Source organism: Motacilla alba, chromosome 3, assembly GCF_015832195.1.
Source record: "Motacilla alba alba isolate MOTALB_02 chromosome 3, Motacilla_alba_V1.0_pri, whole genome shotgun sequence".
NCBI lineage: Eukaryota > Metazoa > Chordata > Aves > Passeriformes > Motacillidae > Motacilla > Motacilla alba.
Genome location: NC_052018.1, coordinates 96,717,301 through 96,743,947, shown reverse-complemented (window position 1 = coordinate 96,743,947; position 26,647 = coordinate 96,717,301). Strand labels below are relative to the sequence as shown.

The 26,647-nt window shown below is 40.7% G+C and overlaps 1 protein-coding gene across 2 annotated transcripts in view; it reads right to left on the bottom strand.

Annotated features, from left to right (window-relative positions):
• Window positions 1-26,647, bottom strand: part of PCSK2 (proprotein convertase subtilisin/kexin type 2) — a 106,462-nt gene that overhangs the window by 63,185 nt on the left and 16,630 nt on the right. For both annotated transcript variants that reach the window (XM_038131349.1, XM_038131348.1), the window contains exon 2: window positions 25,853-25,957. In XM_038131349.1, the coding sequence (XP_037987277.1) occupies window positions 25,853-25,957 (105 nt within the window). The remainder of the gene's footprint in view (window positions 1-25,852; window positions 25,958-26,647) is intronic.

The following is a 26,647-nucleotide window of genomic DNA, read 5'->3' as shown; positions in this document are numbered from 1 at the left end:
GGCATGCACATGGCATCTGACCAGGGTCAACCCATCACACACAGCAATGCAGAAAATTGATGCTTTTGTTGCGACGGAGTTGGATCCATCTGCTCTATTTCAAAGTCTCTGAGCCTGTTTTGTGGCCCAGAAAGCACAAGCAAGGATATCAGGGGGCCTGTGAGTGTCACTGACCATCCATTACTAATAAAATAAACTGAGAACTTCTCCTCTCAAGCAAACTAATGACTTTCAAAGGCTCTCATGGATCTCTCCATACTTAGCAACAAGACACTGTTGCTAAACATAGGTGTTTCTGGAGGATAATTCATAATGATTTCTCCAAGTTTCTCCCCTGCTGTATCCTGGAGAGTGTTTTGTACAGGGACTTACCCTATAGCAAATATGTAGCAGCTTTTACATCATAAATCCTGTGTTAGAGAACAAATCCTTAGAAATTTGGAAGTTTATCAACAGAACTTTCCCTACCACTTCTAAGCAAAGGACACGTGAAGCATTTTTTTTTCATTTCAATATTTCATTAAAAGAAAAATGCATCTCTTTCCATAAAATACTTGTATCACTTGTACTGGTTTAGGGCAAATTTGGGAGGAAACTGCCAAAAGGGGGCGCCTCCAGAAAGCAAACCCGCACAGCCCCTCCCCCCAACCTGTTCCGGAAGAATTCCTCAGAGGGAAGTGGAAAGAACCTGTTTATTTAACAGGCAAAGCACCCCCAGCACACAAAATGAACAAAAACCAGATGACAACACTCTTTCACCGCTCTGAAAAAGATGACAAATTCAGAAAGTCTCTCTTGGGGGGTGGTCGCTCTGTTGTCAGTCCCTCCGGCGCTGGGGATGGGCGCTGCAGGCCACAAGGTGCAAACTCTCGGTGTTTCCCAGGTGCCAGTCCAGAGCAGGTTCAAGTAGTTCCAAAAAAGGGAAAAGAAAAAACAGTCCAGGGAAAAAATTTGGATTGCTTAGCTAAACTAACTAACTAGCAGAAGCCAAAAGCAAGAGCAAAGCAGGAGCAAAGCAGGAGCAAAGCAGAAGTCAGTGCAAGAGCAAAGCAAAAAGCCCAGCAAAAAGCAAAAGCCACACTGTGTACTGCCCCATCTCTGTGTCCCGCCAGCCATGGGGGAGCAGGCTGATAACAAAACCAAAACAAAACATTCGCTCTTCAGAGCCAGTCTTGAAGGCACAGAACATAATATCCAGCATAAACAGAACACACAAATGGGGATACAAGCATCATAATGTCACCCTAGGACACACTCTTTATGTATTTTTAAATGCTTATTTTCATAATGATGAGCACAGACAACATGAGAATTGCTTTGATTTATAGGAGAAGTAACATTCCGTGTAAAATAGTTCTTTTTCATTGTTTTTAGCCATCACTCTAGCTTGCTTTTACTTTTTTGTTACTAGTTGAAACAATGTCATTGGATATCAAGGACCTCCTGGCTATTTTTATTATCACACTTGGATGTTCTGGACCAGTTCTAATTTTACCCTTTCTGTGACCAGCCCCATTTGCCATCCCAAACATGTCTAAGCTTACACAGATCATCAGCAGATACGTAAATATCTGGACACTAATGCTGTCCCCACAGTGATCCCTGTTGGTACGTCTCCTAATTTTTATTTGGCTCCAGCTTATGTTCCTTGACTTTTTCCTCTGTCCCACTAAATTTGGTATTGCAATTGGTGTCACATTTGTGGGTGAACAAAATAGGAACAAAACACTGTACAATAAACTCTTATAAAAGACTTACTGATTGCATTCTGCATTAAAACCTGGCATACCTGGGACTGCTCATTAACTTCTCTGCAAAAATCACAGAAAATCCTAACACTAGAGGTACAGCCATTTAGGAAACCACCCAGAAGTTCATAATCAATCAGACAATAGTAAAATATGAAGCTGAACAGCCTGAGTTCAAAGGTTTCATACAGGCAAATAATCTTTCTTGATGAAAACACAACTTAAAGGACTCCAGTTTCAACCATGTTTATATGTCTTTTAAAAAATACACAAAAACTACCATCCTTCTGCCTTTTTTGTTATCTTTTGTTTTCCTGATATTAGTTCAGTTCTTGGTAAATAAGGAGCTTTTGAAAATAAAAGAAGGGGAAAGGAAATCAATATTTTTGTCCATTTAGCAGGCCTCTCACAGTTCAGTGACATTCAGGATACGGAGAGTAAAGAGACAAGGAATCAATGTGGAAGAGGAGACTGCAGATCATATTCAACCTGCTCAGCTAAGCAACTAATAGCTCCTCCAACTTCTGCTTTGAAATGCAAGTGAGCTGGTCAAGCTGCAATGTAAAATCAATGCTGAGTATGGACAGCCTACAATGGAAAATGCCAATTTGGTAAAAACAGAAATTTTCATGGGATCATGCCCTCTTTGACAAGATTTTTTTTTTTTGCACTGTGGTAGAACTTATTAAGGGGAAACACTGAGACAGAGAAAAAAGCCCTGCATATCTTGTTATTCTGTGCACTGCCTCAAGAACAAGCAAACTGGTTCACACCTCTACTTTCTCTTCAGTTGGGCAGGAGGGGCATATCAGGATCTGCAGTATCACAGGTGCTGGCTATTCTCAGAAATCTGTTTCAAATTTTTTTTTTCCCACTGCTTAGACGAGCCAGCATGAGAGCAAGAGCATTTCTGAAATCTTAAGAAGTTTCCAAAGGAATTAAAAACTTCTTATTCTACATAATACCAAAAAAAGACAAAGTAAATTATATTTTCTTCCACATCTTCTAGCAAGATAGCAAGATAGTCACTTCAGTTACAAAATCAAAGATCTCTGTAAGAAAGAAATTCCTTGGAGTTGGGCCATAACTGTACATTAGTCTTTCCAGTAGATTTGCAGAGACTGCAAACCACAGGGACACTTTATCAGCAGCTTATGGGTAAATTTTGCACTTTGCTGTCTCACCAGTTACATGGGTCAAAGAAATGATCAGCCTTTCCAAATCAATCAGACTAATCACCCCTTGTGTGGGTATAAACAGCATGCCTGGTGACAGAAAATAAAATTCGGCCTTTTGTATATAGGTCATTATCAACTGCAGATACTACCTAGCTGCAAAATTAGAGGAACTGTGACTTGCAGAAACTTTATCTTATATTCCTCTGCCAAGTAGTGCAGATATGACTTTCCTAAAACATTATGCTTGGAAAAAACCAACCTGCCTTCTTCTTCTTCCTCAACAACAAAAGTCTTTTTGTAGAGTGATTTTTACATATTACAAAGAACACCATCAATCTTCGAGGTGATAATCAGAGTTGGTCTATGTTATATTTGCACCCTCTCTGTGGTATAAAAAGGGTTTTAGTATAAATGGGAATCAGGCCCAGATCACATTTAAGATTGCAAACCTTTTGTCTGTGTCTGTGCAAAGAGGAGAGATGCTCATATAATGGTGAATCTTCTAATTTAATTATTCTCTCTGTCATCACTTGTAACTTCGGACCATTTTTTATACCCCAGGGCAGTCATCCAGCAATGGACTTCCCTCCTACTCCACAACTCACTGGTCCTATAAGGAGATACATACTACGCAATCCACCTTTATATAACCTCCTTTTTAGTGATTCCCTTAGTACAGTAGCTGCTTCCACACAAGCAATGAATACCTGATACATCCCAAGAGAACAGGAGTGCTCACAGGCTAAAGATTTCTGTAACTCTGTTGATTTTAAGTTAATTTATTTCACAAAACAAGTCTTCAGATATGTGGGGACTGTGAAAAAACACCACTTTGAGAAAAATTGGCTGAATTTGGTTTTTATGGGAAAAGTCAACTAAAAGGTAAAGTTATTCTTTTTGTTAAAATGTCCCCTTGACTCACCCTAACACAGAAGAAACTTCTTGTAAATGTGTGAATATTTGTGCTAATGCCCAGACACTTTTGGAGTCATAAAGCACCACTTGTAGCAGGTTCACATCTAACTTCATGTATTTCCTTTGTAAAGATGTAAATTTGCTTTATAGACATTAAGTTTCAGTATATTCCATATGGACAGATTAGAAGGGATTTGCAATACATCTGTGGAGGTAAAGTTTAGGGAAACTGAGTCAGCAGGATGAAGTCTTAAACTAAGTCTGCAGCATATGCTGAAAATACACCCCCTGGTCACCAAAGTGATTCAGAAAATAAAAGCCAGCTTCTGACCTTTGCTATAACTCATCATACTTCCACTTCATTCTCCACAGCCTCCTTCCCACCTAAATTTTATCTAAATAGCTCATCACTCACCTTGGACCATCTGCTTGGAAAATTATAATATGCATTTTCTCTCACAGAATTACTGGCACACATTACCCTTGTTTCCATGTTACAGTAAATCATCCCTAATGTCTCACTCATTGAAGAGCTGCCTGTTGCCCTGTCCTTTATGTCATTTGTTTTGCTCTTCATCTGTTCTCCATTTCTAAACCGATTCTGAGTCAAAAACCCAGACACTTACATAGCTGACCCCTAAATCAAATGACAGCATCCAGTCATGGTAACCATAGCGGGACCTGTAGGGGACTTCCCTTGTGCCTGGAGCTTAGAGTAAAATTTTACTTCAGCTTCCTCTGCTCCTTCTGAGCAGCTGGGCCCCACTGGATCCAGAGGTAGCAAAATTGTTGCCAGAATCTCAGCTGAAGGGCAGCTTCCAGAATAAAAATGGGATCAACAGCCCTGGGAGGGAAGGCAAGCAGATTAGTGCCAGTGATGCTGTCCTACATGCAGTGCATGAACTAAGCTGAAAATCAATCTGATCTAAATTAATTTAAGAAAGTCTAAATTCAAAGAATTATTTAAAACTAGGTGTCGGTCCTCAAACCTGGAGACAGGAGGTGACAGTGAAGTAAAAGTTGGCTCCACCATACAGAACCTAGGCTTTCTCAAAACTGGTTTCAGAAAGCACACCAAGTGCCTTCTGACTGCATTTTCCTGGTTGCAACCCTCAGAGTGCCCTGAAGAATGTAATTATTCTCTTTTGTAACCTCTTCTGTACTGTCACTACTCAATACAATTTTTCTTTTCCATGCTTTTTCTGCTCTGCAATCAAATGATGCAGTTTAAAGCTGAGAAGAGCTGTTTTGGCTACTATGAAAGGGAGCACATCTGCACAGACAGAAGGACACCACAGACAGCCAAACACCCCTCCTCCAGCAGCTCCTGGGGTCCCTGCTCTGATTCAGGTCCTCACTGCACCATGCTGACAGGATGCTAGGAGGGATTACAGTCCACTGCTGTCAATACCTCCCAACCAGATGGTAATGACAACTGCAGAAGATCCATTTAGCTTTAATAAAGAACAAAGGCTATTTTTGCAAAGCTGCCTGCCTGGAATGATGCAGCAACAATCCCCAAAGAAGTCTAAGCTTATTCTAGTATTTAAAACCTGTAATACTTAAACTTCAATGTTCACATGAATGGTAGTGATATACTAGTGAGCCTTTCTTGACCATCTGTAACACCTTCAGAGCTCTGCTGCTATTGCAGATATTGGAAACAAGATAAAAAACTCCAAAAAAAGTGCTGTCTAGTGGATAGTACATGGGCTGCACAATGTCTTCTCTGAGGAAATTTCATAACTAGAAGCCAGACACAAAACAGAAGCCAGTCTTTCTTTTGACAGAAAGAAAATTGCTATTATGCTGCTACTGACATTCACACATCTGCTCATGCAACCAAAAGCAAAGTAGTTGCTCACAGCTACTTAATAACCATAATACATGACAGAAAAGACATGGGAGCTTGCTCCCATCCCTGCCTTTCCCAGACAAGTAGGAAGCTACTGATGACTGAGCTGTGCAGGTTGCAATTGCACTATTTCAGTGCCTAGATTCAGAGGTTTATGGATCCCCATCTCCAACCACATTAATAAAATAAGCAGAGGTTTATGTAACACTGCTGTACAGCACTGGGTTAGTAGAGTATAGCTGCCAGGGACAGGCCACCTGCCACACAGAAAGCATCAAAACAGAATCATTTCCAGAGAACACTTTCTGTAATAAGAGGAAAGGTGGGAAAAATGACAAGTAAGGGATTGGCTTACAAAAAGGAAAGAAACAGCCAGAGTCCTACTGTTCTGGCCTTTATCCAAACTAGTTTTTGTTTTGATACTTTCAGAGGATTGTGCTTGACCCTTGTCAAGACATGTACATCAGAATCCTGTCTTTTAATTGTCAAATGTTCTCTTTAAGTTCCAGCTGATGCCTCAGATTTTAGCTTTTATATTGTTCAAATTCTGTACTGCTTTAATGTGTGGGTCTGGGCTTCATATTATGGGATGGTGAGCTCTCTTCAAGAGTAGGTAGACAAAACAATTCCTTCTCTAACTGGGGACCAAGGACAACTGATCCAGATCTCAGGCCCAAGAGCATAAACAACATGGACTGAAGAGAGAAAAACAAGAAGGATGGGACTTCATGGGCTAAAGCTGTAATTAGACAATTAGCTCCAATATCCTAATGGACCAAAACTTATAAAAGTGTGAGGACCCATGATCGGTCATCCATTTTGGGACCATTTGTGGGTTCATCTTGAGTGTAGTCCTGGCTGGGCTCTTGTGCTGCCCAAGGTGTATCCATTGAGGCCTTCTAATAAATACCTACTTTATTCTTTAGCTCCATCTAGTCTCTGTTCTAGGTCAGCCTTCATAAGGCATCACAGCCTCGGAGCCTGTAGAGTGCAGTTGCAGGGTTTGCTGGTGCCCAGCACCAAGGCAGGGATATCCACATCAGGGCACTTTTCCCACCTCATCCCAGAATCTGGCTGCCATCAATTGGCAGAACAGTACCATTCCGTACCTGAACTCCTGAACTGTCCAGTGCTCAGACTGAGCAGCATATTGAACCCATATGCCCCCAGCAAAAGCCTACAGTTCTTTTTTTGACAAGAGAGGCATCAGATGATGAGTGATTTGGCAAAGGGATCACATCCCATATGAAACTGTAAGCAGGAGAGCCAACACAGTACAGTGGTGAGGACACACAGAGCTGGCCCAAGCATTACAGAGCTCACAGAGAAGGAAAAAAACCATGAAACTGAGACAAGAATTAATATGCTCAGAGTTCATCCCAGAGGAAACTCTCCTCAGTGACAACACGGAGACAGGGCAGGACAAGGCATCCCCATCCCTGAAGTGTTCAAGGCCAGGCTGGATGGGGCTTTGAGCAACCTGGTCTTCTGGAAGGTGGTACTGCTCAGCAAGGGGGTTGGAACTAGATGGTCTTTAAGGTCCCTTCCAACCCAAACCATTCTTTGATACTAAGACACAGAAGTGTGGTCTGAATATTCTTCATGGTTCTTCTCAACACCCACTTCAGCAGAGAGTTTACATCCTTGCCCATGTTTTCCAGCAGCCTGTCCCACAGACTGCTGGCCAAGCCTCTCTCTAAAGCACATCTGCAGAATTATTTTTTTTTTCAAAAATCTTAGAGGCAAAGGGGTTTCTGCCATGATTTCAAGGGATTAGGTCATCCAAGTGGTTTGCAGCTGTCACAAGCCCCTCTATTTATCCACTGCCTAAAGCAATGGAAAATGGTTCCTGAAGAACACAAAACTCATTATTAATTGCAGTTGCATGTGCATCAGCAGGGATTTTGGTACCAGAATTTTTCCTAGTTCCCACTGGGTCAGAGCAGAGGCTGGTTTAAATGAAGTGATAAAATTATCATCCTGCTGAAAATTCTATGAACCATTGTTGCTTTTTTTTTGCCAGGAATGAGCATATATCTTTTCAATTCAGTTATTGGCATAAAATAATTATACTTTAGGGTATATTTTGCTCTCAGTGCACATACATAACTTGCATTAATATTAATAGGGACTTCTCTATTCACGCTCAATGAAAGGAGCTCATACCTCAAAAGACTGAGAAAAGCAAAAGCATATTTAGGATTTAGTCTCTCACAGAAGATTTCCACAGACTCCTGTAAACTGCTGTCTTCATTGTATACTTCTTTCTCTTTCTAGTTTATTTCCACTGAGACAAATGTTTAGTAGATCATAGAAGAAAATGATTTGCTCAAGATTGTCACTGCAGGCAATCAAATATGTGCATGCAAATTCAATGGAAATGACTCTGTTCAGACTTTGAGACCAAATTCATGTTATGGTTTCCACAGAATAAAAATTTAACAGAAAAGCTTCCCTCATGAAAATGTATTTCATATGAGAAGTGATGAATCTCTGATTAATACTAACAGTGCCTGCTGCACACGCATTTAGGGGCTCTTCATATTTCCAAAAAGTCAGAATTAATTTGTGTTATGGCAAGCACTCAAGATGTATCTTCCCAGAGCAACAAAAGCGAGATTTAGGAAAATAAAACTACTACAGCAGAAGGATTCATTTCATAGCAACTTGAAGAGATGCCTAGACTGGCACCAGGATAGAAAGTCCTACGTGTCTTGGGCCTGAAGAAGTGTAAAACATCCAGTGGTAAATGGTGGAATCATAGACATGGCAAGTCGTCACCAATGCAATGACATCAGAGATGATGTCTTTTGTTCTGGGCCTTTCCTTTAAGGGCAAGGTGAGCTGTACCTACAAATGACCATCACCAAAGAAAAATTATAAACAACAAAGCGATGCCAACAATACAGCAGAATTATATAAGGGATGAAACTGCCGAAGTCTTGGTTCAAAATATCGTTTTATGAGATTGAGGGTAATAGGAGTGTTCTGCAAAACAGGGAAATCTGAACAAAAGACCAGAAAAAACCTCTGGGGTCTATGAAAAGGCCTGAAAATTTCATTTATCTCTTCTGGGTAGGGCCCGTCATCATTTCTCACTTTTGTTTCAAGGAAGGTCAACCCAGTTATTATTGTTAGTCTCTCTTGTTTCATCTCACCCCATTTCACCATGGACCAAATTACAAATGGGATCTGGGTAATGTTCTAGCTTAGAAAGAACTTGTTAAAATGCAATCATATTCCCTATCCCAACACCAGCTGCCCCTGCAACAACAACAACAACAAAAAAAAGAGAATGGTGTCAGAGGAACAAACAGTCAGGATGGAGGAGGCATGAATACTTAAACTCTTAACCCAGGAACACCACAGCAAAACATTATCAGGTGAACCTCTACAGTGGAACAACAGTGTAAATTTGGTATTAGCTTCTTGGAAAAGATTCACTTCTCCAGAAGTGCAAAGACCCAGGCTCCATCTCCTCTTGTCCAAGGATAAACACACTGTATTCATTTCTGTGAGATTACTTCAGATTTTCACTGCTGAAAACTGGAGAAACGCTGTATCTTGTTTTTAACACCATCCCTCTAAGGAAAAACTGTTCAAAGCCTCCCTCCAGGTGTACTCCACAGGTCCCAACAGGTGATGAAAACTGTTGGGGCAATTTTTCTTCCCTTTTTGTTAATTCCCAAAGCAGGCAACATTTAGAGAGGCTGAAAGCACAAGCTCATACCTTACATAAATGTGTAACTGAGGTCATGGCTTGGCCAAGAATGAAGGAAGCATATGGTTATTATGTTTGGTTTTTTTCTTGAGATCTCACGAAAACACAGTCCTTGAAAGCTACTTTATTGCTCAGAAATCTTATCTGAGCTCTTTATATAAAATAGGGCTGAAAAGGAAAAAAAAACACCTTATCTGTTGTCAACTTTCACAAGAAAAAAAATAAAGGCAGAACTGAAAAAAGTTCTCTCCTATTCTCCCCTCGTATGTTTCCTCTCGGTTTAACTCAGGAGTTGCAAAAAAAAAAAAAAAAAAACATATAAATCTCAAGCAAATTATTCATCGTGTCTTTCATCATTAGCTCCCCTAGTCAGTCTGGGCAGGCAGCTACTGTTTTAATCAAGCAAAACATATTAAAAGAGGTTTCAAATAACTTCACAAAGGGGACAAAAACCATTTATCATTTCATTTTCCATCTCCATCAGAGTGTAATGCACTCACAAATGACAGAACCTGGGCCTGGAGGCAGTGCTGCAATGTGGGATCAGATGTAAGAAGATTCCTGGTCCTGATGATGCTCCTGGCAGTTGGGGCAGGAAGACTACAAGGAGGTAAATAACAGCCTCCTACCTGCTGAGATCCAGGAGACCTCCAACTTCCATAAGCAAATATTATAATAAAAACCTGTAACACCTACATAATTCTAATTGCTAAAAAATCACTGATACCTCTATCTGACAAACCTTCTCCTCCCCAGCCAATCATTACAAGTTTGGGGTCAGTAGTATAGTCCAATGCAGGTCTAAGGTAGCAAAAAGATACACAGTTCCCCAAATTTCTGCTGCTTTTCACCTGAAAATACAAAGGCAAGGGGCTGTTGGATTTTACCTTCAAGGAAACATGTATATTTCAGATATATGAAGTAAAACACATTCAGTAAATTTGTGCATATTTTATGCAAAAGCGAGTTGTTCACTGGACAGCAAAGAATGAAAATAGTAAATTAAAAAGTGCTATTTAGGTTAAAGTCTCCTGAGCATGAAGTCGGCTCTAATCTCCATTAACGCTGGAGAGGTTTTCTCCATCTGCTGCTGCTTTTACCCAGGATAAAGAAATACCTGAGAAAAGGTGGAATGAGCCATGCGGAAGCAAGGACAGGAATAGAGGCAGGACTACTAGTACTGGAATATACCTAGGGACAAATGACTCCATACAACTGTGTTGTTATTTTATGCTTACATAGCTTCTAGCACAGTAATTTCTCCTGCACCTCTAGATCATGCATGTGGAAGCACTAGACAACTAATTACACTTTAAGGTTAATGTCCTTTGTGTAAGCCCTTTTCAGCTTCAGAGGATCTGCTCTAATCTCTTGGATTTCATTTTTCTCCTACTGTTCTCATCACAGTTTTCTTAGTGCCCAGGTGTTGTAAAGACTACAAATGGCTGCAATCCAACTTCTATTTTGTTGTTGTTATTGGTTTTTTTTCTTCCAGACAGTGGATTGGGCATCTCAGATCTACTCCTACTTTCCTCTGCTTTGCTGTATGATCTTTTGGAAAATTTAAGGTCTCTTCCTCCCACATTTATTTCCAGCATTTGTGAAATACATATAATCCATATTTGAAATGTGCTTTGAAACCTGTACTTAAATGCTACTTCATTACATACTATATAAGACTACAAATTATTTCAGATGGACAGATCATTTCAGTGGGAGAGCTGCAAGTGTTAAATCACCAAAGCAGTCCTTTTCTCACTTTTGTCTATTTTGTAGGCAGACAGTATTTGGGAAGATTCATTTGACTTTCTGGCTCCCACTGAATTATTCATTGTTTGCAAGTCAAGTAGGTAATTCACCTTGCACACACTTTTCAAGTGCAGTGCTAACAGGAAAATCATGCTGAGTTGATTTTTCTGAGAAACATTTTCATGTAAACAGCTGTCCTTAAAGAAATACATCCTCTCTCTATGCAAAAATGTTCCGTATTCTACAGTGAATGGCAGGACACCAATAGATGTTAGATGGATTCAGACTCCTAAAAGCAATGTTCTTTTTCATACCTTCCATCTCAATCTGGAACTTCATTTCTTTCATACATTTAAACTTTCTTCCAAACCTTGCTAGCACATGAAAGTGAAAACAACGTCATCATTAAAATTCAAATTCCACTGAGACAGCATGTGGCAACTCTGAAATGAAACAAACAAACAAAAAAATTCTACCTATGGGAAATTGTTCGCTCCATACAAATTTTCATCCTTAGGGATAACAACCCAAACCCAATCATTTACATCCCCTTTTCCACGTTTTTCACCAGTGAGCTTCCAGGAATTAAAAAAAAATACTAGTTGTACCTCATCTTCTCAAGTCAAATGGTGGGCTTTTTAGTTTGCAGTGAAGTATAGACTATGAGTAAAGCGCTTTCTCCTTTGAGGGACTGCATCATTCAGCTTCATCATCTCTTCAGAACGGGAAAGTCTGAATGAAATCTCAGCCTCCTTAGATGTTTTCAGAAAATCCAGCTCCCCTGGATTTGTTTGAGAGAAGCTCTAGTCCCTCACAGTGGCACTGCTGCCTCTAAGTTTGTTCTTAGCCATCCAGAACCAATTAAGAAGACAAGTGAAGTAAGCAGTGAGCTACCAAGGAGAAGGCTGGCTGGAGGAGTCCTGGCTGATCATCAGATGCTTCTTTTGGAGGTTGTCTTCCACTAGCTATTCTTCCTTGAAACATGCATGAAACATACTTTTCACATTCTAGAAACTGGACTCAGACTGACAGAAGTCTGGGATTAGGATGTTCCTTTGGAAAGAATAATGAAAGTGATGAAAACAGTCAAAAATGACCATGAAGCAAAATCTGGAAGGTTCCAACCAGAAACTCTGAAACAAAATGAAACTTTTTTTTTTAATAAAATAATTTGGTGTTATAAATTTCTTTTTTCTGATGAAGTATTTCAAATATGAAAATGTAGATTCTACTTCCTTGTGACTCACTATCAACAAGGAAAAACTTTCATAAGTTTTTCTTATAACATGCCCTGCATAACTTGGGGAAAGGCCCTTGAAAATTATTAGGTATGTACATGGTTAGAGCTGGAAACAGGGAAATGGATATTTCTCTTCCTGTTTTCAGAAAATAAACAGTCCAATAGCAATCAAGGGAATTATTCCAAGAAAAGCTCAAGTTCCAAAAGAAGTAAAACATATTCCAATGAATGTTTTCCCAGGTGAGCATTCCAGTTGAGAAGTGAAAATAGAGCAAGCACTGCATAATTACATTAGTATATCCTGGCCTAAGATATCCAGCATTTTTGTCTAAACTCTGCCAGTGATACTTGCTGGCCCAAGGGAGCAGGTGCAGGAGATAAGTGAAGGTTTTACAACACAAGCTCAGCTTGTTTTGAGTTGGACAAAAAGAGCAGCTGAAATGCTGCTTACAAGGTTTATAGAAGGTATCTCATTTTTTTAAGTCACTGGGCAGTCACTGACTACACTGTGGTTTTTCCAAAGCATGAAGTAGCTACAGCCAACAGCTCCTCAAACTCCTTGTTTTGCTGGGAGAAAATGCCTCCCGACATGATAGCCCTGACTTTGGTGGAACCACAGGGAGGATGAAAGCAATCCAAAAGCTCTGCAGGACAAGGCTGGATGAGCGCCAGGGAAAGCAACAGCCAAACACAGATGATGGGCTCTGCACTGAGTTTATAATATTTGCTGGATGACAAAGCCAAGTTAGATAGGAAAAAAATGTAATCAATCCCTCAGCCTCAGACTCCAAGACAAAACACGGGGCATCTCTTCACCCCAGTGGCTTATTTTGTTTTTCAGGTTCTTCATGCAGACACATCCAATGTATCTGTGCCTCTTCCAAAGAAAAGGAATAGGGATGTGAAGAGCTGACAAGGAAGAAGAGAACCAGGTATTAATGCTGACCATAGCACTGCAGTGTTACATAACCTAGAGTCTGACAGTAATCAGTTCAGTGACAATGCTGTGAGACCAGGAGCATAATAATAATTAGATCTGGCAATTCTGGTTCTTCTGTGAAGACTTTATGTCTGCAAAGCTCATGGATCCCTTACCATATATTCCTCTGTACGGAAGCATAATGCTCAGAATCAAGTAAGATAAAGACCATGAAGACAGACAATTTACATTGATGACATATTAAATCTGTACCTACAACAAGGGTGTACTTCTTTTCAGCACTCAGAGAGTAACAAGCTTGCAATGTAAACCCCAAAGCTGATTTTCACACAAATGTGGTCATTCAGGTATCACTCCTTATAAGCAAAATTGTAATATTTAGCAGAGTCCATTTACAATGGTGTGGAATTGATACTTTACAAATAATTAGGGAAAATATGTACCATGGAGTATTGCAAAATCACAGCAACCCCCAACGAGGGGAGAAAAAAATGACGAGGCATCTGACTCCATCTTCAGAAGGCTGATGAAGTACTTTATTCTATAAATCTAAAATTGAATCTGCCATGCACTCACAAGCTCACAACTGCACTCATCCTTGTTCTTCCATGAGTCTCGCTGACTGTCCATGACTGCCCGCAGACAGTCTGGACACAGATACACTCTTGGCCTTGACTGGCCAAGGGAAGAAAACATCCTCACTTTGGGTAAACAATCTCCACATTCCATTCTACTTTGGTACAACACAGGCACAGCAAGTGATAAGAATTGTGTTTTTCTTTCTCTGATGTGCAGAGAATGTGAATCCCAGAAAATATTCTTGGGAAAACTGTGCCCTGCCTCCTCTCCATGAGGAGAAATGTGGCAACAATGGAGATGTTTAATATTTCTTCGTCCTTCCATGGCGTTTTGCTCTACCCAGGCCTGTTCTCTCCCTCAGTGTGGAAGTTCCCAAGGCCAAGAAGCATTTATTCAACTTCACCAACCTATGATATACATATTAGCATTTTAATTATTATTGGCTATTTTGAGCTTTTAGAGGCTGAAAAAGCAGTAGTCCAATGCAACATCAAATAACTACTGCAGCAAATGACTACTAAAATAATTTAGATCTAAACCTTTCATTTATTTCCCTTGCATCTGTAAATACTTCAATCAACTTACAGTGACCTTTGTAAAACCCCTTTTTGAATTCATGGAGCACGGCATCCATACAAACAGTAAAGTAGGTTAAATGGCATGGGTGGATGCACTACATAATACATTTATTGTGTGATACAGTAGCATATGCCATTAAAGAGATACTTTTAACTTAAGTCTCTTAGGAGAAAGGGGTGGGGTTTTCAAAGTCACAGCCTTGTGACACAAGCCCTGGTACACCATGCTTAGATACCCCGTAAAACTACACCAAAAATATTCCAGTCATACCTTGTTATTGATTTAACTTCACACCCTCAGTTGCACCACCTTTTATTTACTGCCCATGTCATATACATTAAATGGTTCTGGTCATATAAGTGTGCACACAAGAAACCCCATCAACTATTTTAACTTTTGATTTTAACATTGATTTTCTGACATCAATAAAGAATAGAAATAAACTTACAATTTTGCTTCATTATAGACCTATCATCTCACAATCTGGGTACCATATATAACAGATACAATATTTTACTAACTCTACAATCTTCCCAAGTTGTAGGTTAAACAATACATTTTAAATCTTTTGAAAGGCAGTTTTCCAGCCTCTGTATTTTTTATTAGGCTTAGAGATTTGCCCAAAAGAAAACGGAACCCAAAATGTTTGGTTGCATTGTTTCTGAAGAAGATTTCTTGGCATACAATTTACTTGTACAGGAGAAAAGGAAGTATACATGAATAGACACACTTCCTAAACTGGAAGTGAAGCCAGCCTTGAAGACAAGAGTTGCACATGGCAGTCTGAATTCTATCACGGCTCTAATGTTGGTAACTTGGTCATTTTTGAACCCCCACATATCAAAATATCACTCATCAAGCACCAACAGTATGCCTATGGATTCCTGGATCCAGTGAATGCTGAGATACTCACAACCTTCAGTGATTGTTAGTTCAGAATATCAATGCACTGCATTCCTTTTTCAAAACCAAACCAAGCTTGTCCTAAACCAAAGCAAAATTCTGCATCACAGTGGGTTCCATGTTAATACAAAGCCACTGGCTCACTCTGTCCATTCTTCTCTACATCATACTAAAAAGACCCTTAATCATACAGCCTCACCACTGCCACTGCTTGTATTGTAATATTTAACAGACCTCTCTGAAGATCCTAGGCTGGAAATTACACAAATAATAAAAGCAACGCCTGCTCTATAAAACAAGAGACTCTGCATTAAGCAGGAAACAAGAGGGAAATAGGAAAAGGCAGAGGGAGAAAGGGAAGTGACACTGCAGTCAGGAGAAAAGACATCAACAATAAAGCAGAAACTTAACTAATGCAAATTCAGCAAATTACAGGCAGCAGAACAGAGGCTAAATGTGTCCAGCTATCGCAACAGGTTTTTATAAAAGTACTGAACTTCCTCATGATTACAAGCAGTTTTGAGAAATAAAGCTCATTCTACTGCCTCACCCCAAGTATCCTGTTCAGCAATACAAAAATTATGCAACACGGGACACAAAGCAGCTTCAAGGGGTCACGTAAACCATCCCAGAGCCACAGAGAGAAATGAGCCACATCCAGCTCAGCCATGGTCACTGTCTAACCTTGTCTTAAAACCACCAACCATGCAAACTCCCCAGATCCTGGTGGCACTAAGACTACAGTACATCACTGCTTTTATTTTTGGAAAATTCTACATAAATCTGCACAGTGCTGCCTTTGCCCACCAGTCTATTACCCTACAGTACATTGATTTGTTTTTTTTTTTTCTAATAGAAACACTTCTAGCTTACCCTGTAATCTCAGTTATATAGTATTTTCATAAAAGACACTCTATGTTTGAGTTTGATGTCATTTTGATAGTCTGTTATTTTACTGTGTGCAGCTAATGGTGCTTTTTCATATAACACAGACATAAAAGATTTTCAACACTCTTTAATGTTGATGTTGATTAATTGGGTTCTTTTCTCTTTCTAGTTACAAATAGAAATATAGATCAGTTAAGATTATCTTTTACATTGTGCTAGAAATAATTTTCTCCAGCAGCAAACTGTTTGAAATACTCAATGTTGTTGCCATATTTTACTTTAGAATTGTATTGCACATCACAAATAAAATAAACGTATGCAGTCCAAAGATGAGTCAGTGATGCCACACAAAATCTGAGGAATTTAAACTTAGAAACTGTGAAATTCTTCAGCACCCTCACACTGCAGTGAAGAGGACTTCCCTATCATTCTGAGTAACTCTAGGCCTCATAATTTTTTATTATCAGAGATTCCTTTTCCTGAAGACAGAAACTGATAATAATTGTGATATCTGAATTAAAGAGCAGCTAGGTGCTTAACAGCTGGAACCCCCACTGGTCAACTATACAAAACAGAGCTGGACAGGGCTTTCCATGAGCAGTTAAAGCCAGCAACCCTCACTGGGCAGGAAGAGAGTCTACAAAGGCCAGGGACAACAAAAATAGGACTCCCTCAGATTCAGTTTTCAACAGGCAATCACAGGGAATTCAGCAATCACTGTCTGCAGTGACAACAACCATGCTATGTACATAGTAAAGTCACAAACCAAACTTGATGCCTCACTGAATTTCTGATACATTTGTTTTGACATCACAGAAGCAATTTAATAACCTAAAGACTAGCTTATCCCCTGCATTCTGGAGGCAGAGTACCTCCTTACTTACATGGGCATTGCAAGAAGGGCAGAGTTGTAGGAAAACTTTTTTCCTCACTTAACAGACACTTAAATCTCCTCTTTGCAGTCCTGATGATTTCTTGTTTGGAATTACACAGTTCATACACCATATGCAGCATATTTCCTGGAATTACTTATCTGTGCCCTGCTGCCTGTATAACCCTTTCTTTCCATGTCTGAAGTGCAGGTTGAATTCTACCTTCCCAGAAACTGACTCTGTGTCTGAGTTGTTTTGTTGTTTTGGTTTTTTTTTAACACTATGCTGTAATCTCTGTTGCTTCCTTCTTCTTGTGTTCTTAGATAATAAACCTGTATATTTCAATAACCACCCACCAACATCTGCAAAGGGTCCAATTATCATAAAAGAAAAATGCCCATTTAAGCATTAAATTTTCTCAGCAATAAGACACACACAAGATCAATTACCAGATGACATACAGGTGACTCAAGTTCCCTCAAAAAACTTGTCCTTTTTTCTTTCAATGCTGGCGAGCTGGCTTCATTATGAATCAGAAACACAGAATCTTCAAAAACAGCCCTGAGCTGTGTGGGAAAGCAGTATTAATACAGTGCAAGATGGTATCAACCTGAAAAAGGCAACAGTACCAGAAGAGGCTCCCTCTGTGAACAGGTACAAACTCTTGGAAACTCTTCCTCAAACACACTGGATTAAGCATGAGACAACTTACATCAGAAATGATAACCCAGGGATCCATTCAGGGAAGTCACTGCCTGTTTTCTGCACAACATGCTTCATTTCATCAGGATGGCTGAGACAGAACTTTCTTCAGTACTTGTGTGCAGTGCAGCTTCAATGAATAGTGTGTAAGTTTGAGGGTAGTTTGGGGTTTTTTTCAAAAGCATTGGAAAGAAGACATTTCCTCGCATGAGTTTTCCTTGGCTGTTCAATATTTATTACAGATACTTAAACAGAGCTTTTACTACCTAATGTTCCATTTCATATCAAAAAGATAACACCAATGCAGGTGTAATGCTGACCTGTAGTCTCATAAAATTATGGCAGCTCCAAACTTCCCCCGAATATAATCCTACCAGAATGCCAGCCCAATGACAATAGATATCACAGCAAAATGCTAAACTGATTTTACTGGGAAGTCTGTCAACCTCTACCATCTGCAGCATGTATTTACATAAAAGAGACAAAAACATGAAGGGCTTTTTGTCCTGCCATTCTGCCATCTCTCTGTCATAACACACACGCACCTCCATGCACGGCAGAGAACTGGATGATGAACCTGAAGCCTTCATCTCAGATTTGAGAGGGCATGGCAAGTCTTTGGCATTACATTAATTTACATCATCTTTAGCTCCACAGAAGTTGAAAGTTTTGTATCAATCTGGGATCACTGCTGTGGTGAACTGCACAAACAGTGTAGTTTTTTCCCTTCACCCACAGTGTCAACAGCAGGATTACAACAGGGAACTGGTCAAGTGATGGCCCTTTCTTCTCCTGCTGCCCTTTTACTTTCAGGAGCAAACCAGCTTTCTTCTCAGATGGAGGAATCATCTTGGGATACCTTCCAAGCTTTTATTTTTTTTTTACCAGGGAATCAATCTGGTCAGGAATCTGAGAAATCAAGAAGTGGGCCACGGAGCAGGAGGAAAAATGCCAAGAATTGCCATTTAAAAAACCCCAATTGTTAATTGCTTATTGTTTTGCTCCAGGGACAGAATGTTATTTGCCTCCAGTAACAGAAGGCTGGAGAAACAAGTTACACCTCCACATCAAATACAAAGGTCGGAAAAAGGGAAAGCTCCAATGGCTCCTAGTCCTTGTGTCCCCAGAACACTGCACTCCACACTGGCTGGAGAACTACAGAGAACTGAGGAAAACTGGGTTTTCCTGATCTTACCAGGAAGATTTTAATTTCTGCAAAGAGGAAGATTTGTGCTGACACCTAAGAGAGCAAGACAAAAGGCTCCACCTTTAGCCCAGCTCAAACCTGTCACTAGTGTGCTGGAAAAGGCCCCTGATGATTGATTTCCATTGGGCTGCCATTGCTAAGGGCTGCTGTGCTGCTTCTTCCCAAACTGCCATCCATCCCTCTTCCTCCCTGTTAAAGAGGAGCCATGGATGAAACATTAAGCTCTGCCAACACTGGACAACCCCTGCCTGGGGGTGGGGCGGAAGGCACTTCTGCATTCACAGTTTGCAAGGGTCCAATCACAAATAAGCTGTGAGATTGATCCTGGGGCCTCTGGGGTCCAATGTGTCTAGCTCTGGACTCCTGGCCCCTCTCAATCTCACAAGGGCAAAAGTAAAAGACAGGAGGCACTCTTTCTCCTCGGGACGACCATCCCACGATTTATTGTGGAACTCCTCTAGGGGGTCCGGGAGAGGTAAAAAGAGGTCGATTGTGTGGTGACCCAGGGGAAGAGGAGTGGAGGAGAGGAGCCACAGCCAATGGGATACAAGTGATGGGAGGGGCGAGGGGAGGAGTAACCTGGGGAGAGACAACCATCCCAGGGGCTTTGGGGGAGAGGGGAAAAACGGAACAAACCATGTTATACATACATACCATTCAGTGCAAAATACCAAACCCAGTGCAAGACAACAATAAGCCAGTCACATTAAGGAGGCACATAAAGGACCTCAGGCGAGGAAGCAGATGAAAGATTTTGATTCATTCAATTAAAAGCTTAAATCCTCTGCATTTACAACCCCCTTCCTCTTTGTCCCATGAGACAAGCAGTTTGGGAGTACTGCTAACCATGGGTACCTGGTTAACTACTCCTGGAAGAAGCTCTGCATCTACTTTCCTCAGATTCCTGGATCAGCACAGCCAAGTCTCCCTTTCTAATCTTTCTGAAATATAACAACTTGCATCACTGGGATGTTTCTTTCCAAAGAAATCATCATTTTAAGTGCCAAACTCACTCTCAGTGGAAGATTTTCATTTAACCTTTCCTCCCTCCATGCATACATATTTATTCTCCCAATAGCAACACAGATCCACTAGCACAGAGATATTAATAATAGGACTCAGCTCTTCTCTGTATATTATAGCTTATTTCCTGAGCAGAATTAATTTTTGGCACCTGTCTGACAAAAAAGACTGGGAGGAAAATGGTTTTATCTAAAACTTGGAAAATTTCAACCCTTCTCCTTCAGTGGAAGACTATTTACTAACAGAAAATAACCACCAACACCAAAATATACAGAAGTATTGATTAAACAGGTAACAAAATCACCATGAATTTTTTTTCTTTCCTTTCCTTTATGTGGCCACTTTTTAAAGTGTTTACATAATAATACAGCTGAGTGCACAGCTGTATTTATAATATAGGAGACCAGAAGGTAAGTCAGCTTCGAAAATAACAATGAAACTTGAAAGGTCTGGTTTTGGTAGCGGTGGGGCTGCAGGGGTGGCTTCTGTGAGAAGCTGCTAGAAGCTTCCACCATGTCTGGCAGAGACAAGCCCTGGCAGCTCCAAAAACAGACTTGCCACTGGCAAGCTTGGGACAATCAGAAATCGTGGTAATGCCTCTGTGATAACATATCACAGAAGAAAGGAAAAAAAGTTATTGTGCAGTTGTAATTGCCAGAGAAGAGTCGGGTGAGAACATATGGGAGGAACAACTCTGCGAACACCAACGTCAGTGGAGAAGGCAGGGCAGAAGGGGCTCCAGGCACCGGAGCTGGGATTCCTCTGCAGACTGTGGTAAGATCACGGTGAGGCAGCCGTGCCCTGTGGCGGGATAGAATGTAAGAAAATAAAGGTAGAGCAGAAGGTAATCTCACCCCTGAGGAGTTGCAGCTGTACCAATTATCAAAGATTAGGAACAGGCCTGACTTCAACAGCCACAGCTGTAACCAATGAGAAGAAGAGTGCTATAAGAGAGTGGGTTGGCTGGTTGAGAAGGTAACTGCAAACTAAGAAGGGAACTGAGAGGAATCAGTCCTGTGAGGATCTGCCCATGAAAAATCACCGAAAAGGTATGAAACTTATGCAATAAGATGACAACAGTGCCCTGCAGCCCATGGAGATCCATGGGGATGCAGAGATCCACCTGCAGCCTGTGCAGGAGCTGTGGCTGCCTGAGAAGAGGCTGTGACCCTGTGGGAGGCCCATGGAGAGAGGAGCCCATGCTAGAGCAGCCTGTCCTTGAAGGACTGCATCCCATGCAAGAGTGACCCCACACTGCAGTGGTTTGGGGAGGACTGCTGCCCCTGGGATGGATTCACACTGCAGCAGTTTGCGGCAGCTGCTCATGAGATGGACTCAGGCTGGAAGTTTGTGGAGAACTGTCTCCTGTGGGAGGGCCCCCACAGTGGCATGGGGAAACAACTCCTCCCTGAGCAACCAAGAAACCACAGGTGATGAACTGACTATAACCCCATTCCCTGTGTCCTTGCACTGCTGGAGAAGGAGGTAGAGCTAGGAAGGAGGGAGGGGTTGGGGGGAAGGTGTTCTTAAGGGTTCATTTTACTTTTCATAATCCCACTCTGATTTGGTTAGTGTAATAAATTCAATTCATATCTCTACCTACAGCCTGTATTGCCCAAGGTGTTTGATGAGTCATCTCTCCCAGTCCATATCTCAACACTTGAATCCTCCTATGTTATATTTTCTCTCCCCTGTCCAGCTGGGAAAGGGAGTGACAGAGTGAACTGGCACGCACCTGGCATCCAGCCAGCATCAGTCCACTACAGAAGTGAATACCATGGTTTTCTTTTTTCCTTCAGCTGTGGTGGAGCAGGAGAGGACTCCATCCTGCCTGTACTGTACTAACAAACAAGGCAACAAGAAATATCTCCATATTTCTCGCTCGCCATTTCAGGGCAATCACGTTGATAAAACATATCACTAGCACTCACTATTAAAAGCAAAGTTTGCTCTTACAGAAGCTGTAATTTCCTCTTACTCACAGGGAAGACTTTCTAAAGGTCCCCTTGCTCTGAGGCTGTGTTGTGACCTGTACTTAGGAAGCTACAGATTTTGATGGCAGCATGGATACCTTGTTTCCGGTCTCTCCAGCCAGCACATGCTCCTCCATGTCCCACTCAGTTCATGGACTCCTCCACTCCCAGGTCACTCAACCTTCTCACTGACCCTGGGCTTTTGTTCCAGCCTGTACCACTTATTCTCTCTTCACATTCACACTGATGCCTGGTCCCATACTATTGTGGCTTCTCACAGCTTTATTCCACCCAGGGCCCTTATCCTTGCTGTCACCTCCTCCCAGCTGTCTGCATCCATGGGTCATGGCAAGGGCTACTTTCCTGTGTGCAGCTCCAGGGAAAAGTACAGCAGCCTCTTAAATGGAATCTTCCAAGGACAAAAAAGCCTAATGGCTGACCTCTTGGTCTGAGACATTTTTGCTAAAGGAATGAACAGATAAAGGCACCCGAAAATGCAATTTCACATGGAGAGTGCTGGAAATGTTGCTGCTATGTCTTAGCTCATTTAGAATTCCAGCTTAAAGATGTAAAAATAGTAAGGGGAATCCCTCCCCTCCCTGCAATTCATTTGGCACCAAAGGTATATAAGCTAAAACAACAAAATAGAAGTGCACCTGGAAACCACAGAAATTTGCAACTGATCAAAAGAGTCAAAGCAAACCTCTCCTGGAAGGTTCTCCATTCCTCAGATAATGAAATTTAATTTTACAGCCTCTATTTGAAGCAGTTCAGTTCACTGTGGAATTTGCCACCTTGACAATAAGGATCCCTGACAGGACAGTACTGACAGCAAAAGCCATGGTGCCTCATGCACCTGCACTTTTTTCTTGAACAGCTCAATAGAATAACACACTATGTGACAACACTACATGGACCTTCATCCACTGCCAGGACTGGTCCAGGCTTCAGCAATATGAATCTACTAAATAATGTTAAAACCATTTTATTTGAGATGGTTCTTCAAAACAAAGATCAGTTCTTGCTGGATTTCTAGAAATTTAATAACATCCCATTCCCACCCCCTTGACTGCAGTGATGTTTATCAAATAACTGCTGTAATGTTTTTAGCACAGCTCCAAGTTATTTTGGTTCAAACATACAGTAAATTTTAAATCAGAGCATTTTTGAGCATTTTAAAAAACACGTGGATCATGGAAATGATGCAGTAACCTATTTGTATAGTGCTGCGACATCTGTCTTAGACTCCTGAAAAGCTGACATGGATCCTCAAGGGACTTCCTTGATTTAAAAACATTAATTAATTGAGTGAACATCTGTGCTGTTTTCCAGCTAGTAACTAAAATTAGCTGGGCATTGTAACCTCCTTAAAAGTGAAAAGTGTATAGAATAAGTGCAGCCCACTTTCTCGCAATTGGGTAGGGCAAAGCAACTTTTTGTAGCAGCATTTACTGTAACAGTTCCTGAGAGATTTCTATATCCTTGTGGTGGAAGTTTTCTTCCTGGCTAGCCTGAAAATAGGAACATTTTATTCTTGGCTTCACACATTAACATATTAACCAGGACAGTGCTGACATTTGTCGCTAAGTAAAATTGATCATAAACAGTCTAGAAAGCTGCCATTACATTTAGAAATTACTTTTAGAGTTTGAAATTAACTCATGTTTCCATTTATACACAAATTTGACAGGAATTTTTATGGCCTCACATAGAAAAGAAGAAGGGAGGTCAGACTAATTATTTTAATTGCTCTCAAACTGTATTACACAAAGCAACTGACCTATATGGTATCATAAGAGCTCAAGGACTATTCAACAAGACAGACTAGGTGAAAAAATGTCATTTTACTCATGGAGATGAAACATTGCTTCATCCCCCTTCCATTTTCCAGTGCAAACCACAAAGTCAGAATTCACCCAAGCTCATCCTTTTCCTCACATGGGAGATACTCTCAGTTATTTAAATGCGGCTTTATTCCCTGAAATCAAAGGAGGGAGCCACTGGTATGCAGTAGCACAATGAGGTGGAGATCATCAGGAAACACAAAATTTCACTGCATGTGACAGAAGCCAACTGCAGTTTCTATACTGCAAGTATCAGATGACTACAAAAGGGACCATCTCAGAATGAGAAGGTAGATTCACTTAAGCTGCTCTTAATAGCAGTGCAGACACTTAGTCTAGAGGTATGAATGCAAGAGCCGGTCTGGAATTAGTACAGGAGTGCTCAGACATGTAATATTAGGCTGCAGTGAGAATTGGTGGTTTCATACAAATATCACAAGTATTTGTAAAATTTTCAGAGACTTACAGAAATATTTATTTCCAAAGAGCATATGGAATGACTCTGCACAGTGACTGAACCCAGCCACTACTTTTCAATGTTCTGACTTAATTGTGTGCTTTTTCTCTTAAAGCATGAGAAAATTTTTCTCTTAAGTGACTTTACAAGATTGCGTGGTTCAGAAACAGGAAACACCTCAGGACATTTGCTTTAGTATCCACTTAATTGTAGATTTTCCACAGTGATTTACTTTTTGATCCGTGCTTAGTAAACAAAACAATGGAAGCCTGTGAATTTCTGTTCAAGGCAGGTCGGACATGTCTCTGCCTCTTAACCCCTCACCTGTATCTGGTTTCTCCTTAGAGAAGGGGATCCAGAAGAAGTACCCTAGAGCACCCAACTATCAGCATCTTGGGACAGAGCAATGGGGCAGGCAGCACCTGGAACCTATGTGGGTCCCTCACATGGCTCTCAACTACAGAAGTGACCAGCCATGGGCATCCTAGTTGGACCTGGAATCATTTGAAATTTCTGCAGAAGCAGGAAAATTAAGCTGGGAATTCATCAGACCTTGCTTGCTCTAGTGTCACAACAACAATTATGATCTTATTTAACCTATTTTCCCCTTCTTCCTACTCAACTGTTTCATTGTCACAGGTGTTCCAATAATTCAAATCTGGCAATCACATTCTGTCTGGAATAAAATTGTTTTCCCTTCTTCACAGTGCAGTGAATTGAAATCTTAATGAAGGACTAAAAAACAATCTATTTGCTGTCATGATATCATTCCTTAGGCTGACCTACTTTCTTTGGGCAATAAATATACTTTTTGCGCTACCTGGTCCAACTTCAGCCCAGTATTAAACTGGTGCAAAAACTGTGCATATAAGGAAAAAGAATTTGTCAGTGCCAGCTCATACCTTCCCACAAAGGGTCCTTTTTCTCCTGTCTGAGAGGTTTATGCTTCTTAAAACTGAGCACACCATTCACAGACTGCAATCAAGAGCCTCTAAAAGAACTACTCAAGTTTGACAGCTTACACTCTCCTAGTAACTGGTGTTTATACTATTCTATAAGAAGCAAGGAATTTGTGCTGGTTGTTGAGAAAGTGCCACCATTCATACCACAAGGTATTCAGAGCTGAATAACCATGGGTAGCAAGATTCATGGAGGGGACAACCAGAAGATGTACCTCAGACGGCTTCTCCCCACATTACAGAGTGCACAGAGATGTCCTAGACACTATGGCATCACTGAGTCTCACAGGAGAGAGGACACATCTCAGAGAATGTATGACTACTTCTAACAGTGAAATAAAAATAAAAGCTGAGGCTATTTGGGAAGTGTGTGCATAGAGAAGGCACCAAGCTTGAAACAAGCATTGAGGAAAAAACTCCATAATCATAGCCACAGATTTGATCATCACCCTGGTCCCATAAAAAAATGGTCTCTGTCACAAAGAAAACATGATAGTTCACATAATGATGAAACACTTACCCTGGAGTCCTTTTCCAGACGAAGCTTGTGTTGAAGGCTGCGTCTTCTCCTGGCTTTAGCAAGACCATTGTGATAAAAAAAGTATCCAGATTCTAAAAAATGGAGCTGAGGAAGAAGAGAGGAAAAAATAATAATGAAGCTATTGGCTTTTAGTAAGGATGACAAGAAAACTTTTACCTGGGAAGTGATTCAGGAATCTACAATAAGACTTGTGAAGAGTTATACCAATGAGCCCAAATCACTCTTGAAATTGCCACTTTTAAGTTTTTTTGAGAAGTGCACCCAGCAGCATTAAAGTTGTTTGCTACAGGTTTACAGTGCATAACTTCACCAGGATGCACTTGGTACTCTTTCCACCTTACATTTAAGGTCAACAGTGCCAATATTTCTAACAGGCACCCCAAATCACAAGAGGAAGCATTCCCTATTTCCTGAAAAAAAAAACCCCAAAACAGAATAAAAGATCAAAATTAATTGCAAAAGATTTGAAACTCTAGAGAGCATCTCTCACCAAAAAGCCTTACAGTAATGCTTTGCTGAGCTGTTGTAACATACTCAAACTGACACCATAAGATGGAAGGCAGAAACCAAAGAGATTTCCACTTTCAGAAAAATACAATACTTGGAGTTTCTTCTGAGCACCCCAAAATGGAACATACAAAGCAAATCAAGAAAATAGACAGCTCAGTGTCCAGGTGGGAACAGTGTTCTGCACCTTTAATGTCCAAGACATTTAAGGAGCAAACAAACACCTCTGGAGGGCTTCCCTTTATTAAAATGCATTTCTCTCCTCAG